Source organism: Embiotoca jacksoni, unplaced genomic scaffold (genome assembly GCF_022577435.1).
Source record: "Embiotoca jacksoni isolate LCO1_2020_lvr unplaced genomic scaffold, fEmbJac1.0.p SCAF_10, whole genome shotgun sequence".
NCBI classification, from domain to species: Eukaryota; Metazoa; Chordata; class Actinopteri; family Embiotocidae; genus Embiotoca; species Embiotoca jacksoni.
The window spans coordinates 2,221,532-2,239,853 of NW_027185230.1; the positions used below are offsets into that span (position 1 = coordinate 2,221,532).

The window sequence follows — 18,322 nt, forward strand, 5'->3', positions numbered from 1 at the left end:
CAGTGAGTGCCGTTGTATTTCTGTCTTTGTGAGGACCGGTTTAACTTTTAGACATTTGAAGTAACATTCTTGGAAAGTGAGGACAGTTTTAGAAATGTTTTGACAAACTGAGGTTCTTTTTAGAAGGTTATAGCTTCTCAAGAAAGGAGGGACATTTTTGGAAACAGTTTGGAAAGTAAGGACATATTTAGAACTCAAGAGCATGTATAGAAATTGAAGAATGATTTTGGTAACCCTTTTGAAAGGTAAGGAAATTTCTGAAAGTGATTTTTGGAAAATGAGGACATTTTTAGAAAGTGAATATGGGAGGAACATTTTTGCACACAGAGGAAATATTTGGAAAATGATGACATTTTGTTTGATCCTCACTTTCTCAGAAGGTTGTCTGAGACTTAGGACTTAGTTTTAGTGTTCAAATCAGAATTACTTTTGAGTTTATATCAGATAAAGAATGCACGATGCACAAATGCATGATGTCACTTGGAGTCCTTACAAGTATAGAGGTACAAACGTGTGTGTGTGTGTGTGTGTGTGTGTGTGTGTGTGTGTGTGTGTGTGTGTGTGTGTGTGTGTGTGTGTGTGTGTGTGTGTGTGTGTGTGTGTGTGTCACTTAAAGAAAACATGAGTCACAGGTTGATAAATCAATGTACTTGATTGCTATTCCTCCGCCAGAGTCTGTTCTTAATCCTAACCGTGATCTCTTCTCTCCTCCCTCTGCTTGCTCACGCAGACTGTTTCCTTTGTTTCACTCATCTGTTTATTTCTCATGTCATTCATTCAGTCACATGCCCCGTCATTTATTTAATCACTCACTGCACTGTGGCGTAATAAATCTCTCAAATCGCTCTCTGGTTCTTATTGATTGATGGAAGGAATAACAAGTAAGGATGGGAGTAGTTTGATTGTTTGTTATGAGAGGGCTGTTTCAGTGTCTGTGTTCAATGAGAATTACTACGCAGGAGAAGTAAAGGCTGAATGGACTGTGTGTCATAAGAAGCTCTTCTCTAATGCAAAAGAGCGAGGCATTGACCTTCTGCTTATTCCTGAGTGTCAGGCAAGAGACTGCTGAAAAGAGCAAAGTCATGTGCTCGTAGAAACCTGTCCAAATAGAATTAAGGAAAAAAATGTTTAGTCCTCGTTATAATCGACTCATCTTCATGTCAGACAAAACACACCACATCGCAAAATTGTAAAATATGGCCCAGACTCAGTGAGGAAAATATTGTATTCCACTCATCGTATAGTTCTGTTAGTTTCTCGGACCATGTCTGAAAAGCTAAATCATTCTTTTGCGGTTTTCTGTCCCAATAATCTTCCACAAAGTGGTTGCTCATCTTCCTGACCGTGAACTTATACAACCCTGTTTCTAAAAAAGTTAGGACCATCGCATTCTGTTTATTTTACATTTTACTCAGCATCCTAACTTTTTTGGAAACAGGGTTGTACTATTGTACTGGATAGGGAACTTTAAATAACTTCCTTCTGTTAGTATTCAACAGCTACAGCTCACTGTGGCTTTAGCAGCATGTTAGTGGTGTAGGGATGTGTTGTTGTTGGGTCTTAACAAAATAATCAGCAATTTATCTTGGTTAAAGCTTCATTAAGAAGACATTTAATTGTCTGGATCAACAATAAATCAGACAACTGAAATGGGCCACTTATAGTTACACATCTGCGTTACTTTTCCAGCCTCTGCTAGTGGCCAGTAGCAGTAAAGCTCCCCAGACAGAATCAAACTGCAGCCTCTGCAGTTGAATGTAATGCATCTTAACCATTAAACCATTGGTCTTTATTAGCACTTATCTTAGAACCTGGACATAAAGCCCCAGAAACATGGTTCAGATCAATTTACAGAGGGCAGAAATGCCTCGTATATGAGAACAGAACCTTAACAAGAGCTGACATAAAGATGACTAAATAATGGAAAGGAAAAGACGTTTTTCTTTTTCTTTTTTGCCCTCTGACTTGTGAAGCCATTAACTTGATTGGTCATTTATGAATATATCGCGAGGATTGAATATGTTATTATATAGTCATGGCCTTTATGAATGTATAAATCTATCTGGAAGACTCTTGAGCATTTCTACTCAAAGGAGAGTAAACAAAGGGAGAAAAATATAGGTATTGTGCTACGAAGGTGAGGCAGACGAATAAGAGAGGCTGGGTAATATTATGAAGATTTAGCTTTATAAATATGCATTAATAATACTCTTTTTATATGATAACTTGTGCTCCTCTCTCCCTTACTGTAGCCGGGGCTGTTGGAGCCCACCTCCACACTAGTCAGGGTGGCGAAGAGTGCCAGCACCTTGGGTATTGCCATTGAAGGTGGAGCCAACACTCGCCAGCCACTGCCACGAATTGTCACAATACAGGTGAGTCCGGAAAAAAAAAAAAAAAAAAACACAGCTCAGCTCACTTCCTCTTAACTCAGTTTACTTATTAACATGCGGTCAGCTCTGCTTTTTTGTGAATATTCTGCTCATATTGTCGGGCTGTTGCTTAGCATCCTAAGTGCATTTTGTATTTCTCTGCTGCAGCACAGCATGCCTACGGTCCAGGTGGGATTTGATGTCCTTTAAGGCTTTATATGGATTCACACTGCAGCTGAACTCACACTGAGATTCATGTTAATTTTGTCCTCGTTTGGGCTCCGCAAAGATGATTACAACATTAATGGCCCACTTGAATGAGGCTTGAGTGCCCCGGAGATTTGAGCAATTACTTTTTTCAGCCTGAGGTGCTCGGTAGAATGCGTGTTGATGTTTAAGGATAAAGGCACATTATATAGCACAATTTTATATAAAAGCAAAAGGTTAGCTCAATTCAAATATGTCAATGTTTAGTTTAATGATGAGCCTAAATGGAGGCGCTGTTATATTTCAAGCAGAGGTTTTACATTTGCATTATGTCTGTGTTGAAAATGACTGGAAATTCAGATCTCCTGGCTTTGCAGAGTGAAATCCAAATTTGAAAGCGTAGCTAGAAATGACAGGTTCGTCACCTCTGAAGAAAAGCTATTACTGTGACAGGGTGTGCATATATCTGTCTGCCATGGTGATTTGCAAGTCAACAAAAGCTGTATTAGCTCAGGACCATCTGTGGCACTAATCATTTTCTAAACACAGAGAAGCAGGGAGTTACAATTTTAAGATCAGAGCGGTGACCGGCTCCAGGCTAGAGTCCACACCCCATTCAGAGCTGTCTCTCAGCCTCCCACTCCACAGAGGTGGTGATTGAAATAAAAAAGGGTGGCTGATTGCGAGGGGAGGGATAAAAGCATTGGAAATCAGCACATTCAAAATCAAATAGCGCACCGGAAGAAAGGACAGCAAGTGTGAGCGAAGGATGCAAAAGAAGTGAGAGCAATGCTAATAAGGAGAGAGGGAGCATGAGGAGGATTGAACAGAAGAGAAAGTGGAGGTTTGGTGTTGTGGGTGGATGCAGTTTTGGGATATTTGGTGGCAGTGTAGGTGGTGGGATGGTAATTGTGGGAAGGGTTGCAAAACTCAGTTGTTCCCATCAGTGCTTGTGAGACAAATCCCCAAACAAATAACAAATGTTCTTCCTTTTTAATTTTTTTCATTTGATGTGTGTTTCATTTTTCTCTCCTCAAAGAACAACACCGCTCGGCTAATTTTACATTAGAATTGTCTCTTTGATTGTTACGCATTCCTAAATAGACAAGGCTCCATTCAGTCAGACAACAAGGCACCAGCTCCTCTATAAATAGAGAAATTAGAAACTTCAAATGGATTTGTTTTTTCCACCGTGTGTCGGAGACATTTTCTGACAAAGACAAGTTAGATGTTGTTCAAATTGGATTTGTTCCTCAAATCAGATCTTTAGGACAGACTGTCCATACTGCTATTTGTAATTGAGCGGATTGGATTTGGTTTGTCCAGACATCACCAAGCTATCCATACGGGTTAGTGTAGTAACGACATGCATGTTGCTACGCTGGTGATGTGGCTTTCCAACAAGGAAGCAAAGTTCCTTGAACGTTTGTCCACAGACTGTTGTTCTCGTTGTCCTGAGCCAAAATCTCCCGTCTCTGACAGCGCTCTGCTAGTGGCAGCAGATTCTTCTCACTCTGTCACTCTGAAAATGACATCGTCATTGTGTGCTACGTTGCGAGTGACACAAAAACTCTGCTCTGAGCCACCGCAGCGTCCGGACTGAGATGTAGCTGTAGAAATCTGATTGGAATCACATTTCAAACCGCCTCCAAATGTGGTTTGGATCTGATTTGCAAAAATCATATTTCATGTGTTTCTTTGCTGTCCAGACTTTCAAAAATCAAGCTTGATACAATCTGGACATGACCAAATATGGATTTGGGCTAACAGTCTGAACAAGGCTTTAGTTGCTCTGGTCCATTAAAGGCTCTTGAAGCTCAGCATTTCAAGAGAACACATGAATTTAATTGATATTACAACAACATTTTATTAATTCATTGTTCGTCTATCACACATATGAAACTAAGCGTTTAAAAGAAAAGAGCAAACAGCACTGCAGCTGTGTGTCCATTCATTAATTTGCCCCACTCACATTGAAGTCAGGACACATCACTTCAGCCCAGGATTGTCTTGATATTGAAGGTTTCATAAGTACAAAGAGAAAAATTGTTACACTTAAGAGATGAAGCCACTGGAATGGTTTGACCCCTAACCGATCCCTCTCACCCTCAAAGACACTTCACTTGGAGGGTAATAAAACTAAAAATACACCTCATTGCAATGGATAATAGCAGTGGAAATGGGTGCTTTCTCACTGAGGTGACGGTTATTAGGGACAAAGACATGAAGGAGGCCCAGTGCAGCCACCTGAAACAAGGTTAAAACTCATGAGCTCAGTTTAACATAGTTATTTAAACTATTCAAGTAAATCAATCTGTTTTTGCATCTGATGAAATTATTTCTGAGTCTCTAAGTGCAGCTCCACATTTTCTCATCCACAACTATCGATAACATGCAAGACAACGCCATAAGCTACATGACACCACTGCTGCATCCCTGAACAATAACACGTTACTGTTTCACATTATTTACAGACATTCATTACATGGCAGCCTTGAGGTCACTTATATAAAGGAGACTTTCCGCACATTCCGGTTTCAAGAAAACTGGACAAAGTTTGCTCGTCAACCTGGGTAACACTAACTCAATGTTATTAGGCCCTTGAGCAAGGCAGGCAACCTCAGCACTTTTCCCATTCAGGACCAAGCAACAGAATGATATACCAGCTTTGGAAAAAAAAAAAAAAAAAAGGTTAATTTTGTGTTTGGCTTTTCACTGGGCGTCTGTTATGTCCGGGGGACAGATGACAGCATCACATCAAAGTGAGAGGCCTGTACAATACCGTGTCTCTGCAGTGTTGAAAGTAAGCACGCTGTAACCATGATGCAGCCAACCCTTGGCTCCTGTATTTCCTATCTCTCTGGAGCTCTCGTGTCCGGTCGCCTCAGTCATGACTACAGAGCATGAAGCACAGACAAGAATGCTGCTGCTGCTGGCCGGTCATTATCTGTCCCCATCACCCCGCCTGAAGTGACAGCTCTTTATCACTGCCGTCATCCCATTATGACGACCAACTGCTCCAGTAGCTCCGGGTAATTGTTGCAGCCTCAGTAAATAACAGATGTGATGATGCAGTCCCAGTGTGGAAGGCACTGCTGGTGTTTTTAGCCAATGTAGTCATACATATTGATGTCAGCTGTCAAAAACACAGTGAGAAAAACATAGAACTGACACAAAAGAAGACACAGCATTGTATTTCCTGATATGTTTTGGATGTTACATGAAGTTTAAAGCAGAATTATTAATTTTTTTTTAACAAGGGAGCCGAGGCACTCAACCAGCTGACAGACCACAGACTATATAAAAATGGACAAGGGTCTTAAAAGTGAGGCCAATGCCTCAAAGTGCCTTAAAGTGCAATACCACAGAGAGCCACTAGGAGTAGGGGCTTCCTCCAAAAACCTCGAGCTCCGTAAACTCCCATTCAAAAAGTAGAAATATTTCTCATGCAATAGAAAGTCAATAATTTTGTTTCCACAAGTCATTAGGATGTCATTCGCTAAATTCCCCCCCACTGATCAGAATTCACGTGGTTCTTCTGAAAATAGTTTCATGAGATATTAGGCCTCATAGAGAGGTTTGTTTGGGGCCGTGCTGGGTTTGATTAACAGGCCTGTGGTGCAGTCAGGTTTCTGCTACAGGTGGGCGGGGCATAGTGTCCTTGAGTTCTCAGAGCGCTCCTCCACAGCCCATCCAAAAATGGTCATTTCTGGCTTCAACATGGCGACGGCCAAAATGCCAGACTCCAGGTTTCAAAACGTCAGTTCACAAACTAACGGGTGACGATACGTTTGGCTGCCACTTATTACAGACTGCTCTGAGATTTAAATGAAGTTGTGTGAGAAAAGAGACATTCAGCATGCTGAGAGCAAAATTATCATTGATTTGAAATTGGGTTTCTGTCCACCGAATGAATAGAAGTCCAAAGTGTCGATGTTGAAAATATCAGGATTTGAAGCAGGGCAGGTAGTGTGCAGCTGTTATCACAGCCTGTCATTAACAAGTAACCATCCTCAGTTTGCTCATACGCAAACTTGTATTTCATATTTTGAGATGTGGAACTTCACCCAAGTTGCCATAAGACATAATTGTGTAGGTATGTAGGTAATACTGTGTAAGCTCCCATAAATGGCATAGAGGGCATTTCAATTTGTCACTCTACATAAAAACAATTCCTGCACAGGCACTGGATGTTGGCAATCGACATAAATTATGGACTCTAGAAATGCCTTAAATGAATGTATAATGAAAGTAATTTTCACGCAAAACCTGAGTAGTCTTGACTGTGATTGTGGAGGCTGCTGGTGATTTCCACTTCAGACTGAAGAGTAGGAACAAAAGGAACAGCAGTCAGATATATATATATATATACACACTCTTATTTTGTAATTATATTTCATATTGTCCTCATAAAATTATGTTAAGATGTTTTCCTGGTGTTGGTGGGAAATGGGTGCTGGGGCTAAACTTTCATTTGACATTTTGAATTGCATTAATCATTGTTGTACATTTGAAGGCCTCATGTAAGATGTTTAGTTATTGTTTTCCCATAAACCTTTCTTTTAAACCTTTCCTGTGAGCATTTATCGTATGAGTGTTCAAAGTCAAGCTTGTTAGACAAATTGACAAATTGTTAATTTCAGTTTGTTCAGCAGGTGCACATTTGTGATATGTGGTCATTAGTATAAACAACACTCTCAATTGCTGTACAAGACTGCCAGTTCTGCTCCATTTGTTGGCAAGCTTCATTCACAAAGATATCAGCAGAGAGTAGAAAGAACTTCACATTGCAGCTTCAAGTCCTGCTATCAGAAATCAGCACACAAAAACAACTCATCTGTGAGCAATTTCCCTTATAGTATTTTAAGAACACATTTACTGGGTTTTTTTACAAGAATTTTAACACTGCTTTTTCAAATTGCTTCCTTCAAAACTCTCCTTGTTTCTCTCTTTGTGTCTGTCTCTCTCAGAGGGGTGGTTCTGCTCATAACTGTGGCCAGCTGAAGGTGGGTCAGGTCATCCTGGAGGTGAACGGGGCTTCCATGAGGGGTCGCGAACACAGGGATGCCGCACGCCTCATCGCCGAGGCCTTCAAGACCAAAGAGAGAGACTACGTGGACTTCCTGGTGACTGAGTTCAATGTGGCGCTATAGCTGAGTGGAAGCGGAGAGAGTACAATGACGAAGGTAGCACCGAGAGAGGGACAGTTCATGGAGACGAGGGGGAGACATTCAAGCGTCTATTGATTTAAATGGCACAACTCTATCGTAAACAAACCACCACCTGATCTCTGAGCCCTTCTCTCTCATAAATCCACCCTGAACACATGTTAATCAAGGCATTTACTTTGACCGTGGACTTCCTGCAGGATTTTCCTCAACGTGTTACCTCCCCACTGTGAGATCATATGCACTACAGTGGAAAATAGTGAAACCTAGACCTTTCGTTTGTTCTCTCAGTGTTAAAACTTGTGGATTTGCAGCTGTTTGAAACCCACTGGAACCTCTCATAGTACTCCCATGCTCAGTTTAATCTACTTATTTTTGCCTCTATGTGAGAGACAACTGCACATCTGAGACTGATTGATGCTTGACTTTACAAGTTTGGATTTGTATATGTAAAAATGGACAAATGTAGATACAGATGCATATATACTGTACACATAAAAATGCTCTATATGAATTAAAAACATGTAACCTCTGTTGCATCAGTAACTTATAGTAATATATTTGAAAGATAATGAAAATTCAGGCCATCCTTGCATCATTATATTACCACCCATTCACAAAAAGGATAAAATCACTTCATGCTGCCATAAATCCACATCCCATTCTCATATTAGTTGTATCCAACACTAAGAAAAGACTTTCCATGTGAATGATGGAAATTTTTAAATGGGTACCTACTTCCTTTCCACTTATACATGTGTATCTGTGTGTTCCTTCACCAGCTACATTTGAGAAGGCTGTTTATGTGTGAAAACAGTATGCATCCACAAAAACAACTTTTTTTTCTATTTTTAATGAGCAAACAACACCTTTTAGCATCCAAAACCTGGTGAGTAATGGAGGAGAAAATCTAGTTTCTATGTTTAGTGTCAGCTATTTAACTTCAGTTCTCTTTTTCTTTGTGATCACATATTCTGTTTTATTATCCAGACTCATAATTTAGTTGTTCTCAGAGATATAATGTTCTTTATCTGCTTTCAGACAACTGCAACAATAATGCGGCTTGTTAACTAAGTGGATTTTCCTGCTCAGGCATCACTGAGAGAAGCTGGTGTACCTATTTAAAATGCAGCCAAACAAACTCATGTTTTCTAGAGCAGTCAGTCATTAGTTGGACATTTTGTCATCATGCTCTGAGCAATCTATGACGTGGCACATAGTGCGACTGCGTTTCCACATAACAGTGTAGTACAGTGAAAAGAGTTGCTGTCGGAGTGCAGCCTGGTTCACTGCAGATGCTGCTTTATGGGTCATTCCTCCCAATATGTAAAACTGATCTGCTGCCAACAGACTGATTAGACTTTCATTAGACTAACCACTGTGACTATTACACTGCATTTCTCTGACTGCTTCACAATAAAAGCCACTCCTTTTGTTTTACCTTTTGAATGCTTTTAATTTGAAGCATCTTCCAGAGGAAGAGTTCAGTTTCCATTAGCAGTGATTTACAGCTGATATCAGTGAGAAGAAAATACAAAGAGCGATTCTGGATCACATATGTGCATCATTTAAGATGAATCATAGAGAGCTACTTTGAGTGTTCGATATTCAAGCAACTCTGGTGATAAGCAGTAAATGCAGCCTTGATGTTTGGACTTCACTTCTCAGAGATCCGAACAGTTTCGCGCCTGTGTGAAGTCAGTTGGCAATTAAAGAGTGAGGCTGTTTCATTAGCTCCAACTATCCTCTTTAGTGAAACAACCACTGCTGGGTGGTAAAAGAAAGGGTCCATAACTGTGCTACTTTTGATATTTTTTTCCAGCTCATTCAGTTCCTCGTTCAGCAAATAGAAGGGCTTCATCAGGCTCAGTCGTTGTGATACCTCCTCGGCGATGGATAGTGACTTTATAGACATTTATTTAAATCAAATCTTTGTGATAATTAGTTTAAGGATTTCAAATTTAATGACAACACCCGTACTGTGATCAGGTTACCTAGCACACAATGATCAGGCCGTCACGTTGTAATTCATTCAATTCAGAGAAGTTTTAGTTTTTGTGTGTCTGAAACACTGGATCAAAGATGTTTTCCATCTCAGTGTGGTGGTCCTGTCGCTGGGGATTGAATCCCTGAGTCCACTCAGCTTTTCTCCTGCTGCTCCTCCTGCTGACAATTGATGATTTTTATTTTGTAATTTCATAGTTTTAATTATATCCACCCTGGGGGGGCTCGCTGAAGCCATGTTCGGTACAGCAATTACACCCAAGAAGGGAGTAATGAGACATTTAGAGGACGCCACTGCCAAAGACTTTTTAAACGCTCCTCCACACATGGAATGTGTGTGTGTGTGTGTGTGTGTGTGTGTGTGTGTGTGTGTGTGTGTGTGTGTGTGTGTGGACGCTCGCGCTCTTATCCATTTATAGAAAAGCAATTAGGAGATAAGCAATGAGGTAGAGTGAGAGATGGAGCGAGAGAGAGAAAGACCGGGAATGACAATGAGAGAGGGACTACAAATGAGATGTGATTGTTGTTGTGGAGATGCTTTGCTCCCTCTCAGGAAGAGTGTAAGAGTGGAAAGGATGTACAGCAAACATCTTCCATGTGTCACTCCGGAGACTCCCATTAGGCTGCAGGTAGAAAGATGAAGTAATTAGAGCAATTAATCTAAGTATTCTGAGCGTGAACGTGGGTTCTGTATGTGCTTTATGCAAGTGGTGTTTGTCTGTCTGCAGCTAATGGATGAAAAGAGAACAAAATATGCTCAAAACAACAAGACGGCAAACGAAGACAAATGTAAATGTCATCAAAGGAGCAGTTGTATGAGACACCAACAAGGCGGCAGTCGTCTGGTAGGCATTTTGAAGAACGCCAACAGTGCGGCAACGTGAGAAATTGCTATCAAAGACTTTGCATCATTCTGGTGACAAGTGAGAAAGGAGAGCACCACATTCATGCTTTGCTTTGACAACACATCCCTGCTCCCGTCTGTTGGCAAAATGTCATGCTATAATGAATAAAAAACAAATGTTAGGGCTGCAGTTAGAGGGATTTTTTTTTTGAAGGCCATGTAAGTATGTTTGTACTTTGTAATGCCCAATTATGAACCAAAGATATATTTTTAATTTTGAACAGGTTGATTAAACTTGTTGTCTCTGTATTAAAAGACAATGCTAACGCGGCCAACATTTTTTAAAGCTACATGCATTTATCCCAGCCACAACAACGCAAAATAACTCAACATTCAAGAATTGGAGAATTCAACATTCTCACAGTCCCGACAGTCCTGAGTCTTTTCTCTGTCAAACTACAAAAGTCAGCCCAGTTTCCTCTCCTTTTGACTCTGGTTTGGTCTTCACCACTTTTATTTACGTCTGGCTGTGTAGCTGCTCTGTGACCTGCTTGTTGTTCATTTTGCTTCTGTGTTCTTTGGCACTGGACAGTTACAGAGTATACTTGCTTTAACACATTTACAGAAAACAGCTGCCTGCTGCTGGATATGGTGTTGATGAGAGAAATAGTTGCCGGATTTAATCCTGCAAACACCAACATATGTTCATTGCTCATTTTATCATGACATACATTATATTTTTTTTCCGTAAAAATGAACCACTGTCGGGTAGATTTGGAGCCAGCCTGATTAGTGGTCATGAGCTGTGAAAATTTACCTTGAACCTCTGTATCTCCAGTGATGAAAAATGTCCATGTATCCAGGGCTTTATAAAGCTGCTTCATAAAGATGTAAAGATAAGAAGAAACAGGAAAGAGACTGTTTTCAGGTGAATAAACCAAACAGATCAGTCTGCATCAATGCAAACTCAGTAAATGGGCTGCAAAACCAAAGCAATGAGCTAAAAGAAGGTACAAAAAAAAATGTCATTGAGCTACAGAGATGGTAATAATTCTCACTGGATCCCTCCTGGTGTCTCCTACAAATTCCATTTCAATCAACTTAATTGTTTTTCCAAATTAAATTTAGATTCATTGTAAGTGGTTGGGTTGTGTTCAGAGGCAGCATGTTTTTTTGAATGAATGAAAGACTGAATGAAGCGCTACATTATGACCTGCATTGGAGTAAACCAGTGTCCGAATCCAAGCGCTCATCTGTGGTTTCATTCAACAAAAGCACTTTGGTTAAATTTAAACAAATATCAAATACAAATGTGCCTCACAGTCAACATGTTCTGTATTAAAGCAGACAATCAAAATCTATATTATACTGTTTAATCGGATATATTGGCTGTAAAGTTAATGAACATGTTATTCATTTGTTCAGTATCCACATATTTCCAACTAACCAAATGTGTTCATTAATTTTTCCATTATGTAAAACATAATCCATCAAAATTACATTTCCTTTCAAATAAATTTGCTCTTACTATTTAATTGTATAGGAAAACTATTTCTTTGGAACAGGTTTGCTTGATGATTAATGAGGCTTAAAGCTGCAATAGGCAGCCATCATGCAGTTTAAGTGCATCTCTAACAAATATCCAAACCAGGATTTTGTACAACCTTTCAACCATTTCTCTGTTCATGTACGAATATTTAGGCAAATTTGAGTTGTACAGCACCGACTTTACACATTTAGCTTTCAGACTTTAGTTGTAAATCCGACTATGACTCCTCAACAGTTGAGGCTTTAACAGTATTAATCATCAAGTTGTCCTTGGCTATGTTTTATTTTATTTTTTCAAATTTCTGCCTGAAAAATCATCAGAAAGTTCAGTCAGTAACAGCACCCAACCTGTGAGGTCAAAATAAACAACCTTGGGTTCTGGGGATGAGGACACTTGGGAGGCCAGTGCGATATTTGAAAAACATTTTTTTTTACTCCCATCTAATTAAACCTGGGAATTAAAGAGTAAATAACAAACTTACAACAATGAGTCAGCAACACTGATGTTTTTAAACCTTAACTCTCGTTTTACTTCAAACTTGTAAAGAGTTTCCGCCATCGCGGTGTTTACTGTTCCATTCATTCTAATACGAGGTCAGAATACACTTCTTCATCCTCCTGTGTTGCACTGAGGGCAGACGGGACACTACAGTGACTCACTATCACCTGTTGAGGCACACGGTATTACAGGATGAGACCAGAGAGGGCTAGATGGTTACCATGTAGTAGACACTTGTGCAACATAATATTTAGCCAAAAGGAGTTTGATAGTATAGAGTGAGTGTACTCATCCTCACCCTTCTTTAAACTAACATGCAGGACCACACAAGGAGATCTTCTCAGTTGTCTTACATTCTCTTTAGAACCCCCCGGCTTTGCAGACAGTGCAGAAACAAAATCTTTAAAGGTGCAGTATGTACAATTTTTAGTTTAACATTCAAAAACTAACAACAATTATCAACAGAATGTGAAGAAATTGCAGTTTTTACTTAATAGCAAAGGAGAAGGCACCTATCAGTATGCTTTCATCATGATTAAGCCACATACGTTGTAAAAGACAATCTCTTATTAACTTAAAATTCAGGCTGCGTCACCGTGTGTGTGTGTGTGTGTGTGTGTGTGTGTGTGTGTGTGTGTGTGTGTGTGTGTGTGTGTGTGTGTGTGCGAGAGAGAGAGAGAGAGAGAGAGAGAGAGAGAGAGGCAGAGTGAAATACTGTAGATAAGGCAGAGATGGAGAGACAATGAGGCAGATTAGAGCTGGAGTGTGTTCTCTCAGTGGAAATACTCTGTGTTAAACAATCTGATGAGTCACAGCCACACGGATCACACCTCCATCAGAGAGGAGAGGAGACGAGGAGAGATAAAGAGTCTGTCCGTTGCCAAACATAGCAGTGGCCAACATTTTCACGACAAATAATAAACATGGTAAATCTGTCCAGTAAAACCACATGCTATAAATTTCATTTAATGTAGATTTGCTTTGTAAGGCCATTTAAATTAACTCCATGTGAGGAAATAAAAAGCATTTAAACGCATTTGATTTTTCAAAGAGTCTATATAATATCTTAGTTTTGGTACCATTACCAAATTAATATTTACTCCCAAACTTTGAGGCTTATAAAAATATTTTTCTAGATTTGAAGGGGAAGGCTGAAATTATTCTGTTCTGTTTATTGTCAACGGATTCCATAGAAAGACCAAAACTAACAGTTTGTGAGTTAATTTCTCAATTGTTGTATGTTATTAGCCTTCGGTCCTCTGGATCCTCCTGAGGATGTAAATCTTTAAAAACTCGTTACCAATTATTGATATATTTTTATTAACTCAGTAATTTTCCACTTCTGCTGGTATTCATTTAAATATTTTCAAATCAATCAATCCAACTTTGTTACTGACTCAAGGGTCCAGGATATGAATGAATTGATCCAAACGGGATACATTTATTGTTAATGTTGGTCTTTGCATGGATAATTTTATCCCTTAACCCAAGAAGCCGAACTTTGCAAATGTTAACGTTTGTCTTCACACGAGCGGACACACAAACATTTCCCAAATAAACTCCTAAATCATGTTCTAAGAATACAAATTTAGATACTCTGCTCCAGGGACATGGTTTTGTAAAGACCAAAAAGGTATTAAGCAACCAAGCCCTTGTTATAAATCTTTCATTTCTAATCTTCTAATCTTTTCCTACTGTATGAAAAGTTGATATTTTGGAGATATATGGTTTCCACACTGCAAAAATTGAGATAATCATGGACATGTTGTGGTATTGATTTTGTATTATTGTTATCTCACTTAATAATTGTGTTGAAGTCCCATAAAATATAAGGAAACAGTTTTTGAACATGACCTGAACGGGACTGGTTCACTCAACAGCTCAGTGTGTCCATTAAAACCACAGTTAAGACCCTGAAGCTCGCCCTGCTGCTGGCTGCACTCCGCTCAGGTGGACTGTAGAGAAAATTGATGACTGCATCTCCACAGGAAATGAAACAGCCTTTGTTATATTAAATCCACATTTATTTATTCAGACATATATAAACCGTATCTTAACTGTGCAGTCATTCCTCATCTTCACAGAAGCTTTTCGTGACTTAACTCCATTATGGCTCCGTCTGGTAGACACATGTCGATAGCAGCTCAGCCTTTTCTTTGGCCTGATAATAAAGGGGCATCCAGGAGGGAGGGATGATGGAGAGAAACGATGGCAGCCGCTGACACTCCCATTAATCACACGCTGAGACAGAGAGGTGCTGGCCTTGGCCCTGACATGAGACACCACAGCTCACGCTGACTCTGGTGCTGTAGTGTGTAATGGTATGCCCCTCCACCCTGAACCACTGCTTCTCTGCAAAGGTCACACTCACAACCTAACCAGCACCTGTTTATGTGTTTCACTGAGTGTTCATTTCCCCGTCCTGCGCTGCTCTTCAGCTACATCCTTTGGTTTTCCTCTCAGTCAGTCCATTCATCTTTATTTGCCTGCTTCCTGCACATTCTAATGAGGAGTGTTGAAATGTTATTTATACAGAAAGTGTGTTTAATTTTTCAATAAAGATACCTGCACAAAAGCTACCAAGCTGTCGGCTTTTATTTTGGGGTGGGAAACGTGACCATTTAGAGCGTTACAGTATGTCATCGGTACACAGTCCTGTAAAAGTTTGTGGACAGCCGTGTCCTCATATTTCTGATCCAGAGCTGATTTTCATCGACCGAGCTCGGCCCCTCAGTTTTATTGTGTTTCCAAATTTGTGGCAACTGTTTCAATGAGTCCCTCACACACAAAGCCACATCCCTAAAAACCTAAATCTTTTAATGTGAAAAAACATGTCTGGCCTGGGACAAAGCATTGACCTCAACCCCATCCAACATCTGTGGGATGAACTGGAACAGCGATTCTAACTCAAGATGGTCCATGTCAGTGTTGGATCCTGAATGGGAGCAAATCCCTGAAGGCAGGTTCCAAAATCCGACAGGAAGTCGTCCCAGAGTGGAGGCTTTTATAGCTGTATGCTGTCAGCTGATGCTCACAGTTTTAGAGTGAAACGTTCAATGCAATGTTTGGTGGAATGATCAAGTGTCCATTTGCTTCTGTTTTCTGCATGTTCAACAGGTATTGAAGAAGCTGGGAAGCAGAGAAGGCAGATACAGACAGAAAATAATTATCTCTAACAAATGGGAAAAAAATTTCCCCTCGGGGATTAATAAAGTATATACCTACCTACCTACCTACCTAAATGGCCTTACAAGTGGATCTGCATGATTTAATTTCGTTCATTTAGTTTCCTTCGACCTAAGGTAAAGAACGATAGTTATCTTTGGCTCAAGGCTCAACTTATTTCAGTTAAAATTTTTTGGGGTATTATCCATTTATTATCTATACCCGCTTTATCCTGAACAGGGTCACGGGGGGCTGGAGCCTATCCCAGCTCACTTAGGGTGAAGGCAGGATACACCCTGGACAGACCACCAGTCCATCACAGGGCCAACACTTATAGACAAGCAGAAACAAAGCCCATTCATGCTCTCATTCACACCTAAGGGCAATTTATAGAACCACCAATTAATTAGAGGTGCATGTTTTTTGGATGGTGGGAGGGAGCCGGAGTACCTGGAGAGAACCCACGCAGGCACAGGCACATGCAAACTCCGCACAGAAAGGCCCAGACTTGAACCCAGAACCTTTTTGCTGTAAGGCGACCATGCTAACCATTGCACCACTGTGCCACCCTTTCTGGTATTGTTTTTATTTTTATTTTATTCCATTGCCAAAGCAAAGACACAGAAGCAGTTAGGAAATGCAATTATCTGTAATACAACAAATATCTTCAAGTTCAACAACATTCATTTCATTATTGGGTTGAAAAGCAACGCTTTTACATTGTAATTGGGACACACTGTACTGAATTGCACTTGTAAACTGCTTTTCTTGCTCATGGTTGCATGGGAGCTGAAGGAGACCATCATAGCATGTGCTGAGCAAACATCAGGGTACATCCTGTGCGAGCCACAAATCCAATCCTCTCTCCAACTCAGACTGACAGGTTTAAGCCTTGAGAAGTCTATTTGTAGGCAACTGACAATAAAAATGTTCAAATGCTTATCGGTCTTCAAAAAAAGGTTAATCATTTTGTGTAATTTTATTATGGCCTTCATTAGGAACAGTTTTCTCTCCATGCATGGTTTGAGCACTGTAAAGGTGAGGTAAAATATTACTTTTGATTTTGGGCTAACACTGATTTAATTAATTTCTCAAACAAAAATGCCACGCATTTGGTTCAAAGCGCTCAACTGTGAGGCCTCTGTGCTTTCTCTGTTTCATTTATCATCACATCTTTCACTTATTTCAGGCACTGGGATTGCAATCTGAAGACATCCCCTGTAGCTCTGGGAAATTTTAATGAACATAAAAATTCCACAGATGAAAGATGACCGTAGGTATTTCCATTACTAATTTACGTGTCACCTAACCTGCATGTGGTTGTATTGGGCTTTTTTTGCTGCCCGGTTCTTTTATAAGTAATAGTCTTCACATCGCTGGCTCGTGTCAGCACTGAAGTGATGATTATAGGACACTGACTTTTTGTTGTTTGGTGGATTTCCCTTTATTGTTACCAGAAAACAGCTCTGACATGCACTTTCCTGAAAGCAGTGAACATACACAGGTAATCCCTCCTGACAACTGGCTGATTCGGTGCCAGTGACCATAAAACGGAATGTCAAAGTGCAACCAACCACAATTTGACCTTGGCTTTTGTTGTGGCTCCTTGCCCAAATGGATTAGGCTACTGTTTTACTTCTGTGAAAATAAAGTTTGAAGAGAGACATATTGTTGCATTCCTGATATATGAAGTGGCTGATTGATGTCAGCTTCACTGTCATCTGTCAGTCTGCTTCTGTCAGATCCTACAGAGTGTGATGTCACACAAAAATATCATCAAAAAAACTCCATGTATGTTCTGATTTACAGTACACAACACTGCATTTGTGTTGTTGCTTTACCCCTAATCACTCTGCTGCGCTGAGATTTCCAAGCTTCAGCAAGAGACTTGTTTATACAATAGAGATTTACGGTGGAAATGGAAGGCGGTCTCCACGTTGACCTTGAAATAACATGAATTACTTTGCTTTGATTTTTTTTTTTTGTAATAATGGCAATATTGTATGAATTATTTTTAGTTGGATAAGCCATACTTTTGAGACCTTTTTTTTTCTACCCCCCTTTACAATGTCTTAAAAATGCTTTTATATTGTTTTACTTTCCCATAACCTATTTAACCGTTTTGTAATATGTGATTCTTTTGTATGTGTTTCTTTTTTAAGTGTATGTATATCTATGACAACTCGGTTGGGATGAAATTAAATGTTCAGATCTGTAAATACAAGGAGGAAACGATGACAGGGATCCCATGACAGAAGTATTGTGAAATGGCGCCCTCTTGTGGTCTGAGCTTTGAATTGCATCCCTAAGGATTATCGAGTCCCGCTATGTCCCGCCCCCGAACAGCATCCTAACCAATCACCGTTCAGACGTTGGCTTTAAACGTTCGAGGAACATAGTTTGACTTTCTGTCCTCAGTTTTGCCTGTCAGGTATCACTAACCGCAACTAACTTCATCAATCCAATGACTGTGTTCAGGCTAAAGTTAGAAAAGGTTATCTTTGGTGTCAGTGCG

General features: G+C 40.0%; 1 protein-coding gene across 1 annotated transcript in view; it reads left to right on the forward strand.

Annotated features, from left to right (window-relative positions):
* whrna (whirlin a) overlaps positions 1–9,170 on the forward strand; it is a 137,537-nt gene extending 128,367 nt beyond the window's left edge. The window contains exons 12-13 of the mRNA XM_069161461.1: positions 2,253–2,375; positions 7,550–9,170. Of these exons, the coding sequence (XP_069017562.1) occupies positions 2,253–2,375; positions 7,550–7,732 (306 nt within the window). The 3' untranslated portion in view covers positions 7,733–9,170. The remainder of the gene's footprint in view (positions 1–2,252; positions 2,376–7,549) is intronic.
* The last annotated feature ends 9,152 nt before the right edge of the window (positions 9,171–18,322 follow it).